Below are 12817 nucleotides of genomic sequence, written 5' to 3'. Positions count from 1 at the left end.
TAAATGCACGCTGTTGCACTCCCCATTTATTCATACTTAAGCACAATTCTGCTGACAGACTGCAGACATTTGTCAACAGACACAATAATGCTCATTGCAGCAGGACACCAGCTTCCATCGGCAGAAACGGTGACAGTGAAGAAACTTTGGAATTGTCAGGTAACAGTTAAAAAGTCAAAGCAGTAAAATTTTGCTCTGAAGGTTTCCACTTGGCATGGAGTTCTGAAGTTAATGCCTAGAGAAAAAAAAATACAAATACGTGAGACAAATACAGAAATATCCATAAGCAACAAAGGTATGATCCAAACCAAGACAAGAGAACACTGGCTGAACCTCTGTTCCCACAAAACAGTTCTGAACACTGAAAAGAACTACAACCATCCTGAATGATGCAGGACAAAACTTCCACTAGTCATTTTCTCACCGCTGCTGTGACTTCTAGTAGAGCATCCCTTCAGAATTCCCTTTTCATTTTTTTTATGCACAAAATAACACATTCTGTGGTGCCCCTATTTTTCATGACATAACTCAATAAAAAGAGAATTTAGTATTAAAATTTGAGTGCAATCTTTATTGTTGCTCATGATAATAAGAACAAAGCTTTGATTTTGATAATAAACAGACAAGGTGTTAAGCAGGCCAAGAACAGGAGAGAGCTGGAAATCCTAAGCTGAATATTGATTACAAATTAAACACTTTAAGATACTGAGTAAATCACCAAAATGCTTTGATTTAAATCTTATTGAAATTCTCAGCTATTTGTAAACCAAAAGAAAACACTATTTATTGTGAATGTGAAGGATAATGTATGCTTTATTAGTGCAATGACTTATGCCTGAATTAATTTTCTTAATATACATACATCACAAGAAACCATTAATTAATCTCAATTTGTAATCTTACTTTTTTCAATTCCTTCCATAAAATCTGCATCCTCTATTATCTGTACATTTTCAGAATTCTCCTCCATTATGAAGGAGGGGAGAAAAAAAGAGAAAACAAAAAAAATCAGGGTCAGATCTGCACAAGCACCATGTGTTATTTTGTCTAATTAGTAATGACCTCATAAATCTCTGCCTCAAGAATTGTAAACCCCACTTCAGGCAGGGGTTAGGGTACTACATTTTTAATTCCCTCTGAAAAAGAAGCTGCTTTTATACTTCTGTCAGACTCTTCCTTGGTTACACGTAACATCAGAGGACAGGGCACCCTCTTTTACCTTCATCAGCAGAACCTTTCAGCCTTTGAAATAGTTCTGAAAGGATTTTTTCTTTTCTTCATAATCTGCAAACGCAGAAGCAATAGGATCTGAGTAGAGCCTTGGTCCTTCATTGTTCACAGTGAAAGTGGCTGGGAACTTCCTGAGATCGAGACCCCTGCCCGAGAAGTAAGCCTGGAGCGTTCTGAAAAACTGAACAGATTGTGGATGTGAAAATAAACAGAGCATGGCCCATGGAGACTAATTATTTCTACTGACACAAATTAGATGTCATGTTTATTCCTCTGTGGGATGAAATCCTCGATTCTGATCATAACCTGATACCAGTGTAGGCAACCTAATTCAGACATGCCCACTCCATCCATGGCTCGTGCATCTCATGGGAAGTCAGAAGAGCAGCAGCTGTGTCCTGCTCATTTATGCTCCCCACTGAACCACAGGGGCTGTGAGATAACTGCACCCCTTGTAAAACAGGCACAGCCAAAGCCCTGCTGAGAGCAAACACTTCTGCAAACATTTCAGTAAGAGTCAGCAACAGTGGGCAAATGGTTTGAACTGTCCCCTTACAATCACTTCCAAGGAGAAATTAAAGCTTCTTAAAACACTGAGGAAGTATTTTGGGAAACCGATTATTTTCCTTCACAATTCTTTTTAAGATTGTGCAAACATTCTCTGAGTGGTATTTTCCTAGCTATCAGATGCAAACTTATTTGTACTTCCATGAGATGAAACAACATGCAATCACAGCACACATGTGAAAGAAACACAGTAATCATTCCCCTTCTGTTTCATAAAACAAGTGGCTGTATAATCAAAATAATTTTTTAAAAACGAAAGCTGCTGGATGGAGACACAAGCACATTTTATGCACTGCTGTGCTCCGAGGATGTCTCTTTAGTTAAGGGGTGCATCTTGACTGAGAAATGGTTATTGACCACGCAAAGTGCACAGCTCCTAACGGTACATCTAATGGGCCCCTCTTGCCTTTAAAATTAGACAATAAGGAGTCTCATGGAAAACAAAAAACCACACAGAACTGCAGCTCTCCTTCTTGAAACATTTCCTTACCAGGTCTCTGTTTCTGGGGTTATCAAGAGGCTTCCATTTATCTTCTGGTTGGAAAGGAGCACCCTTTTCCAGTCCTCTCACAGCCAATACTACATACAGTCCCAGGAGCAGCACTTTCCACATGCTGGAGATGAACAGACTGCCTGTAAGAAGGGCAAACAGACACTCCTTAAATCCTACAGAGCTGTCAATGGGAACACACAAATCATGTGGATCCAAGCAAAGTCTGCCCACTGCAGATTACATCCATGTGCTATCAACTCTTTTTCATAGTACCAAGGTCCTTGGAAGAACAAATTGTTCATTCTAACCAAGTGTTTCCCATACCAAAGCTATTTCTAGACATTGGACTCTCTTCTGAGGGACCAGTAGAACACTCAAAACAAAATATTACCTTCATTACATAAAGCCATTTTCAGTGGCTAATACAGTACCAGACCTCTATATGCTCCAAGGAGAATGCAAAAATATGACTCAAGATCCAGAGAGCTCAGTTTTACAAAACTACATAAAATTTTACTACATATAATAAGTGCAATGGCATTTAATACAGCCTGGTCTAACATACTAGAGATCCATTTCACAACTTGATTCAGGGGGAGAAAAGGAATTCTCCCTCTCACATTCTTTAAAATAGAGCTTACCAGGGAATTTGGCTTTGGCTTGCCCCTTCTTGGTTGGTCTCCTCGTAATCTGTGAACAACCTGATCTCTGCACTTATATTTCTAGTAGACTGTAGGTGGGTGTCAATGACGTTAGCAGGAGCTCAAAAATACAGTAATGATTCCATTTCCAACCATGACATAAAGACCCTTGAGAGTTTCATCCTTGATACTCTTCAGACCTGTTGCTATCGAACAGTGCAGCACAAATTCCTCCCAAGCCGTATTGCAGAAATTGGTAGCAGGCATACAGGAAGTTTAAAACAATTCCCAGGAGAAATGGCACAGCTTTATCAAAATACTATTTTTAGCTTAAAGTAATTAGCCATATCTCTAGAATGGTGACTAATGGTTTTCAAGTAAATGAGATATGGATCTCTCTCGATGCTGGAAAAAGATAGGGAAAAGTAAGGTCTGCTTCAATATCGAAAATCATAACATTTTAATGGAACCATTGCTTTCCTACCCTGATTTTATCAGCAGTTAATATCCTCCTGTCACACTAGAAACTAAGTCAAAGGCTGCAAGGAGGACTCTGCTAATTTACCTTGGCCTTAGTGCATAGCATTCTTCATACCAAAGCTGCTCATATTTTTTATTATTTCACTGCACTCTTCTCTCCACTATGTAGATGATACATGATTTAGCATCAAATAAAATATGTTCCTAAATAGACATGCTAAAGTTAAAAATATTTGACCATCACATTACTCCGAAGTGTAGATGTTTATGCCTGACTAGAAGCTTTACATTTTTCTTTGGTTTAAATTTCGAAAGCAAAATAAAAACCTGCCACCACCCTTCCAGGAAGGTGAAGTTTTGGACATCCAAACATCATTAGCAACACAGTAAACAAAATCCTAGCAGTGGTGCATAAAAATTCAAGAAAATTTATCCAGCTTGTTTATTATCCTGCATATTTGGATTTAAAAAAAAAAATCATACACACAAAAAAGAAAATCCATTAAGCCCCATTAATTATGTTTCATAACACTCAACTTCAAGAACAAAGCAGTAGCACCAGAATAACTTGAAAAAGGCAGGTCCCAGCATAAGGGAACTGTCTTTATTGATCTTCTAGTGAGATACTTATTTCAGCTAGAAGTAGAAATATGCTTCTATAGAGAAAATGACAGGAAGGGGAAAAGGCAAGATTTACAGTTTGGGATTAGATTTTACTTCCTTCTTTATCTTTCGATAGAGGAGGGGGGGGAAAAAAGCCAGAAGAGCTGGCAGTTTTCTTCTACCTCTTTTTTCCCCGTCAATTAATTTATTCCTTTGGTTTCTTTACAAAGAACTGGGAATATGCAGTGTATTCAGCTAGTAAAACATACCAAATTCATCTGCAAATATGAAACCAGCTTTGTTACTGGAGGAACTCAGGCAATGTGGGTGACTGATGAAGCATGCAGATATGCAAGAGATTCAATTAGCATATATTTTCTGTGAGCTGTCTAAAAAAAAAAATCTATACACACTTGTATTGTTGCTTCCTGAGCTAAAGCTCTGAGAAACTGTTGGAGCTAAAAAGTCTGTTTGACCTATAGCTCATTTTAATGTGTGGGCGGGTCTTTTTTTAGTAATTGCAATTTTTTCCTTCAGGGAAAGTCAAATATAAGCAGAACACATTCATATTAAAATACTATTAGTATACTTACACTGACTGAATTAAATTGCATCCTCATTTTTGAGGACAGTAGCTAAGTTTAACAAAGGCTGTCAAAGTCAGATGTCAGGGTGTTGCCTTTTTAATGCACCCAAATTTAAGCATCAGGTTTTCCTGATAAACATCTTCAATAAATCAAATATTTTTAAAGTGTCTATATTAATTATATAGCCTTTCTAGCACATATATTAATGTTCATGTATGTTTGAATTAAACTGCTGTGAAGATGAAAATGCTGATAGCATTTCTTGCTCAATTCCACACAATTCACCTCTGAAATGTAAAAATTTTAAATATACTAGTTTAGCCGAGAACAAATTTTATACATATGATACTCTATATAAACTGTAATATTCAGCAAACACTTCGAATTTTATTGCATTTCCCAGTCACGAAGCCTAAGTGTTGGAGTTATACTGAGCCAAGCTTTATCCTATCTATCCAACTATCTTTACTGCATTGAGGTGTGAAAGAAGCACCTGTTAAAGCAATGCTCCAACCACAAGGCTTTTGTTTACTACTTTTATTTTCTGCAGAGAATCCCAAGTCTTACAAGTCAGAAGGAAAAGCACCAAACTGCTCCACATGAGTACCTGAGCCAAGCCTAAAGGCAGCCGTTGCTCACGACACTCATCAGCGTTTGTACAGCAGCATACAGGTAACACGACACTCCACAGAGCAGCACTGGCAAGTGGCACTTCTTGTGAGTTACAACCATTTGTACCAACGCAAGCACGTTGGAATACCACACAAAGATATACACAAGTGTTTCTTTAGAGGGGATTTGCTATACAATGTACTTAAAAGTCATGCACACTTAGGTAAAAACAAAAAAAAGACAAAAAAAAAATTGAAGTACACACTGCAGCCAGGGAAACCACCAAACAAAATAGAAACATCCCAGAACAGCTCCCAATCAAGTTGCCCTCAACTACAACAAAAAAGTATCTAAATGCAGTTTCTAAAGACTATGATATTTCATCTTTCAGCAATTACATCATCTGAAAATACCTCTTCTCCAAGGTTCCCTCAGCATCTCACAAGACAAGGACTTTGTTGAAGTTCATGATATATGACATGATCTGTAAGAACTTAGTTATAAACATTTTTATAAGGACAGTAATTTGCTGTAGCATTATTCACACATGTATAGATTAGACCCTGTCAACATCTCTAATAACCTGTAAATATTAAGAGTTCATGTACAACATCACATTTATGGTAGCTACATATGAACTGAAAACAGAGAAAGAGTTAAAAAGTTCTAAGACAGATTGCTTGAGAAGTGATAAGATTTTTCCCAAAATTACATGTTTTCTTCAAAGTTTTAAGTCCTTTTACAACCAACAAATCGTTCCCTCCCCATTAACCACCCACACCAGGTATTCTGGCCAACATTACTCTGTCTTTGTGCTTGAAAAAACAATTAAAAGTTCAGTGGGAAATCAAGTTACACAGTTTCTCTCAAGTTATCATCATACATAACGGCCTTAAAGGTAGTTCTACCTTCTCAAGGGTTTCAATACTAGAATACTCCAGTGGCTAGAAAATCACCAATGGCCAGGAGTGCTGAAACATCACCACAAAATAAGAAGTGAGGTGACTGGAATGAGTTTAAGCAGCAGGGAAGACACAAAGATTGTGTGTTCCTTGCTGTGCTCAGCAGCACTGTGGCACCCAGACTGAAGCTGCAGCTCAGTGAAAGGAAATGTTTTATAACTTTGCTTCAAACCAGCTCTGTGACCAGCTGACAGGCACTCAGTTGTTTTTGTGCATGTCTGAACACCCCCAGTACAACAATAAGCTCTGAGATGGCATCACTTTCCAAGGTTCAGTGCTATATGCGACAGGGGGAAATCAGAATTTGGGGGGTTTGTTCAGAACACACAAAGAATCCTCTAGAGACAAATAAGAAAAGCCAGCAGTGGCTTTTCCTGAGCTCTTTGTATTAAAAAATATACGTAAGAAATCCTTCTGCTATATTAAAACAAGATTTTAAGATCTTAAGTATTTCTAGTTTTCTTTAATGAATCAGGATAAAAAAGTGTAATTTTTATTTTTCTCCAAAAAAGGGAATCTACATGTGAACTTTCAGGGATTTACATGGGATTAAATGTGAATATTTTTCCTAAAAAGTAAAATTTAGTATTCAAAACTTCTGGAGTCTTAACACAAACAATCAACCCCGCCCCAGTTTAGTTTTCTTCTCACACTGGTGAAGATTTTGCTATTTAATGGCTTCAATACAGTATTTTGCTTAAACTAAAATTAAGAGATTTTTAAAATTATTTTTGAGGACTAAAGATCAAAATGTTTAAAAATAATTTGACACACACACTTCAAAGCTGAGACAGGTATCTGCAACTAGTTTTCCTTCCTTATTTTTCTTTTGGTCAGAACAGAAAGGCTTGAAAAATTCAGGTCAGCTAAAGCTTTCTGATTTGGTTGGTGTGATTCCAAACAAAAAATATGCTGCACTTGTCATAAATCTTCATTTCTCTAAGTGCAAAATGGGGTCAAAATAATTTTTTAAGCTTCTTCCCCAAATCAAGTTTCAGTATGATCCACACAAGTATTTTTGGTCAACTTCAAAAATCAAATATAAGGCTATGGAAGTCCACAGGCTACAGTTAGAGTGTATTCATTGACTGATTTAAGGCACAGTATATACATATATATTTTTTTTTTTTTCTCACTAGAAAGCTACAAGTTTAAAGTCACAGTGAAGAATTTCACATTTCAGTTTTGGTCTGGCACTCTAATTATATATGTCCTGTCTACTACCTGTAGACTTCTGTCAAGTGTTCCAGCTGTCAGGTGCTGCAGTCTCAAATCCTGTTTCCAAACTCACACGGAAGTGGGTGGAAAATACTGAAGCCTGAATGGATCCTAAAATAGTGCACTTAGCCTTTTGTAAAAATAAACATCAACACACTTGCACATTTGATACTTAGATATACACTGAAATTATTGAAGTTGGAGGGGGAAAACACTTGGCTGATATTTCCACAAACAGAAGGAGTCTGCAGGACACAGCTGCTGCACTTCCTCCAGGTCAGTGCCAGTTCCACTGTTCTGGGAACATCCTGCTTGGCACTGCAGGGCAGGGACACTGCAAAGCAGAGAGAGCTGCATGGGGAAGGAGGACCTGCAATGCTGCGCCACAAATAACAGATACGATGTTCACCACTCCTGGTTTTTAGAACAAACTCAGCTCTGACATCAAACATTCCTACAGAATCCAGAGCTGCCAATAACTGCAGAGAGGCAATGCTTACAAGGTTTGTTTATGACAGCATGAATAGCAAAATCCGTCTACATTTAAAAATGCAGAAAGAAACCTTACATCTTAAGAAAATTCAAAATATCACAGTTCAGCTTTTCATCCTACAAGGCAATAAGCACATATTTGAGGCAGTTATGTGCTCAGACATCTGAAAAATTGAGGGCTGGGCAGATCTGCTTAAGTAAGAGCTACAGAATTTTCTCTCTAAATGCTTAAAATTCATTTTTAAAAGCAGCATTTTAATTTGCCTATTAATAAGACAAAGTGTATACTTTTTACTTGAGTTTGAAGATAGATGAGCTGATTAAAAGCTTTGAACACATTCACCCATAAATAAAAATATACATCAGAAATTATAGTCTTTGCAAAAGGTTTTCAAATTTTTTAAGACTTTATGGATTCTCATGTTCTAGTTCAAAGTTCTGGCTCTTAAAAAAAAAAAGGTAGAAATTGTACTTTAAAATAAAAAAACTGACTAGTTCTGAATTGTCCTTCATTGTCACACATATCCTACAGGCTATAGAACAGCAGTATGTAGCTTTGGTGACAAAAGTATGCCTCCCCTAAAGGAACAGTGATGAACATTTTATATTTTACAGTGCTAAATGCTTACAAAAGCTAGACTGATTATCTCCCAGAAAAAAAAAAATATGTAAAAAGTCAAAGATGTAAATTAAGTGAGAAACGTTTGCCATTAAAACATTAAATGGAAAATAAGCACTAAGAATTCAGTCTACTTTACAACTAGCAATTTTCTGGTAGCTTAGTGACTTAAAACAGCAGCACAATTCTGTACAGACTCTTCAAGCACTTCCAAAAACATTGTCATAGCTCAGAGTATTAAAGGTCAGTAAATGGCTGGTTTTATCTCAGTATAAATGCAACAAAAGTCTAAACACACTCAACCCTGTACTGAAATAACTTGATTCAAATGGAAGTTTCTCAAATGTTTACATTTATTAAGGACTACATAACAGACTTTATTCTGTGCTGTCAGATGGATCAGATTTATCAGATTTCAGAAGAACACCAAGTGAGTTTATCACTTGTTACTGGCAAACACGTGGAAAATGAGATGTATCAAACATTGACATCTGCAATGCTTTTGAGGTTAAATGTCAATACATTTTATTTTATTACTCAATTACTTTAAAGTTAGTCCAATTAGGTTATAGATGAAAAATTCACTTAGATATACCAGCAGTCCCTATGCCTCCTATAATGTATTACTACTGCACTGCTTACAGTTTTGTCATTATTCATCTATTTGTTTTTAAACTTAGCAAATTAATAGTAAGGAATGATTTGCTATGTGAATTAGCTCACTCAAAACCAAAATCAGAGCAGAACTCTAAATGTCAGAAATAATATTAACTTAAATTCCATTTACTGCAGGTTTCTTGGAAATAAAACATACAAAGAAACCTCCCACCAAAACCCCCAAACCAATCCTCTTTGAAATGGATGCTGAAATGTGCATTGCAACTTCTAAATGTTGCACAGCAACTTTTAAATCACAACTAAGAAGATTAGCTTTGGACAACATAATTCACTCAGTTCCAAGGTACATTTGGTCATTCCAGTGAAAATGTGAGTTTTTCCTTATCAGACACATAGAGACTTTCTATGAAGTGTTAGCTACACACGTCATGCAGCATGATGAGACTGTGAGGAACATGTTTGATGACATCAAGCAGAAAAGATTATAGACTTCCAGAGTAATTTCAGGGTATGAAGCTATCACCAAAAGCTTCTCATTAAATCTCTCCCTGTCAAAGAAAGATTCTGCTGTACCAAAAGTTAGTGGCATTTAGTATTTTAAGTTCTTACCCTGTTTCCTCATTCTACGTCTGATGGCTTATAAAAAAATTGTAATAGATCCACATAAATAGTTCTTATTTTAAATGCATCCTGAGGTCTAAACCCTTACAATTTGTGCCCTGGTCTCCTCCCATACAGTCTAGATAATTTAAAATGTGAAGAATAAAGGGGAATTTTAATGTAATTGAAGGTGGTAAGAGACATTATAATGTATTTGCCAAAAGCTGTTTTATAAATGCAGCCCACTCATAATAAACGATATTTCAGTAATATTTACATCCCCTTATACATGCAATTAACAGTGTGTGTATATATATATATATATATATATACACACTGGGTTATCATATGTTTCTGCTGAAATGATAACTGAACAGTGGCAGAACTACAGATTCACCTAACAGAAGCTTCTTGTCCAAAAGTAACAGCAAACAATCATTGTATTTTACCTGAAAAACAACTGTTTTCAGACTGTTACAAAATTTAGTCCTTTTCAGAATGACAAGTAGGAGAATTCATCCTCTCTCAGAAGGGGATGAATTCTAAGACTTGCTCTAATCCTATTACTATCCATTGATTGTATGGCAAATCTAATTGGGATTAGACTCCTAATCCGCCAAATAGTTGAAGTTGTCCAGTCCATGATCACTACACAATCCAGACACACATCCCTGACAACAGTTTAAATCTATTAAATGGCACACAAGGCATTTAAATTCAAAACAGGACTAAGACTTCCCTTCCTTTCCCCAGTAAAGCTAAACCATCTCTGAGAAAAGGGAGTGTTGAGGGAGATGTGAAAAACTCTTGTTATCTGGGATCTCAGACTCAGGATTGTACCTATTCCCACCTCCAACTTGAAGATCAGGCAGGAAAATACACAAGATACCAGAACTCACTTTATGAAGAGTTCTAACAATCATCACTAGAACTCCAGCTAAAAAAAAAAATCATCAAATGAAAAAAAAAATCGTGTTATCCTATGCTGCTGTAATTCAGTAGGTTTCATTTTATGGCATATTTTGAAAGCTATCAAAGATACTAAATATCAAGTCTGTTTCATTTCCAACAGTTCCAACAAATGGATTCATGCAGGGAGAGGCTACGGTGGCAAAACAAAATCAGAAGTAAAATAGAGTAGTAAGCCAAATGGACCACAGAAGTCAAGGAAAACTATCTTCCACAGAAATCAGACCCTGCACATTTCACAGCCCTTTGCCAGCCCTAAAAGCAGTTCTGCCACCATCTTTCATTCACAGCCATTTGCAAGTACAACAACTCTGTTCTTCTATGTCTGAACAGCAATTTCTAGTTAAACCAACTGGTGCATTTAGCTACAAGTATATTGAGTCACACAAATTAACTTATATACATATATTAATGTAGCATACATTTGATTAGAAAATATCAAGATGTAAACTATTCAAAGAACTTTTCTGATTTACAAAGACTATATATAATCTAACCTTCTTTTTTGAAAAGGTTAAGACTAGAATACCAGCACATAGATTACTGTTAACAGTGACAGTGGTTTGGCTAACTACAATACCCTTATTCAGTTACAGCACTTTTAATGACTTATTAATAATTTGAACTGCTGACATGGATATAAGCAAACAAAACACACGTGGCTTTCTTCACGTTTGTCCTTCATTTTGGAAAGTTACTGTGTGAATTGAGTCTTTCCAGCCAGCTCAAAGGAATTGACCCTAACAACACCTTAGAAATAACGGAGGCACTTAGGCAAGATTATTAAGATATGATGGAATTAATGGGTCAGGCTGGCTGTACTACTGTATCAAGAGTATACTTGATTGACTGTGAGCAGCAGATTTCCTCTTGCTATTCCTATAAGATGATTGAGCTGGTCTGGTATTTCCAGATGAAGGTCACAGGTATCTCAGACACAGCAGAGACAGCTAACACAGAAGCAAGTAGTAAGCTCATCTCTACACAGAATCAATACATCATTTAAACCTAAGGACTGCTGAGATTTCTTCTGTTGGCAAAACACATGCCCAGGGGACAGAATTCCTTACACATAGCTATTGTAGGCTTTATTATAAATGGCAGTCACTGTAGCATCTAGGCACTAAGATAGAATTTATACAGAGCTAATAATTATGGTCAGTATTTCCCACTATCACTGAGTTTGCCCACATGCAGAAGTTAGCACTGTATGGCAGGACAGGAGCTTGCAGGGTTGTAACTATTCCATATTAATTTTATGTATTGGCATTTATTAGGAGATGGTTGGTTCTCTGTTTACAATAGGAAAAAAGCCTGCCTTGTCTGCTTAGAAAGAGTGCAGGAAATGCATTGTTAACTCACACCATATCTCAGCGTTTGCTAGCTTCTACATATGGACAAAGTCCAAGGATTAATTAATTCAGAGAAAACTGACAATGTTTTAAAACAACATTACAGCAAATTGTTTATGAATCTGCTGGTATCCTTCCTGAATAGAAAGCTACATAGAATACTGTTGTCTTCTCACTCTCACAAAAAGTAAAATGTGTAAGACTTGCAATAATCTCACAAATGTTCAACTCACACTGATTGAACAAATGATTTGATAGAAATAACAGTTCTATATAAGCAGTACATTCTAGTTTGTCTAGACACAAATGTGGCAACTTCTGGATATAACATAAAATAATTCAAAGTATACTTGGCTGTGTGGTTTTTGTGATAGTCACAGTGTGCTTGAAATGTATTGAGTTTTAACCAGCATACTTTAGACCTGCAAGAGATGCAAGTTCAGAACACAGACACTGCATGGCACAGTGAGTAAAAAAGGTCTGTTTGCACAAGCAGTACAGTGAAATACCAAAGTGTCTACAAGGCAGAGTATTGAGATGTTGCACTGATATGAGTCATGTGCTTATACACAGTTAAATCACTCCATTTTCAGAGACATGAAATAAACACCAGGAAAAGTTTTCTAAGCAACATGAATAAACCCATGAATTTTCTGTAAAGTATTCACAGTTCTGTCCTCTTTCCCACATAATGTAAACTACTGATCATATTAGTTTAGGCATTTCTGTGTTGCATTTTTCCCATCTCCAGTGTTAAGTTTCTAGAGTGCATTG

The 12817-nt window shown here is 36.5% G+C and overlaps 1 protein-coding gene across 1 annotated transcript; it reads right to left on the bottom strand.

Annotated features, from left to right (window-relative positions):
* Positions 1 to 4: 4 nt before the first annotated feature.
* On the bottom strand, positions 5 to 3046 carry CUNH2orf66 (chromosome unknown C2orf66 homolog). Its single transcript, XM_041403721.1, has 4 exons — positions 2932 to 3046; positions 2288 to 2430; positions 1220 to 1411; positions 5 to 235 (listed from the first exon to the last, which is right to left on the bottom strand). Exons 2-3 carry the CDS (start codon positions 2408 to 2410, stop codon positions 1238 to 1240), a joined length of 297 nt encoding a protein of 98 aa, XP_041259655.1. The 5' UTR covers positions 2411 to 2430; positions 2932 to 3046; the 3' UTR covers positions 5 to 235; positions 1220 to 1237.
* Between the last annotated feature and the right edge of the window lie 9771 nt (positions 3047 to 12817).

The sequence above is a fragment of the Onychostruthus taczanowskii genome, unplaced genomic scaffold, assembly GCF_017590055.1.
Source record: "Onychostruthus taczanowskii isolate IOZ18803 unplaced genomic scaffold, ASM1759005v1 scaffold20, whole genome shotgun sequence".
Lineage (NCBI taxonomy): Eukaryota > Metazoa > Chordata > Aves > Passeriformes > Passeridae > Onychostruthus > Onychostruthus taczanowskii.
The sequence above is the reverse complement of the archived record's forward strand: the minus strand, read 5'-3'. Positions and strand labels throughout refer to the sequence as shown.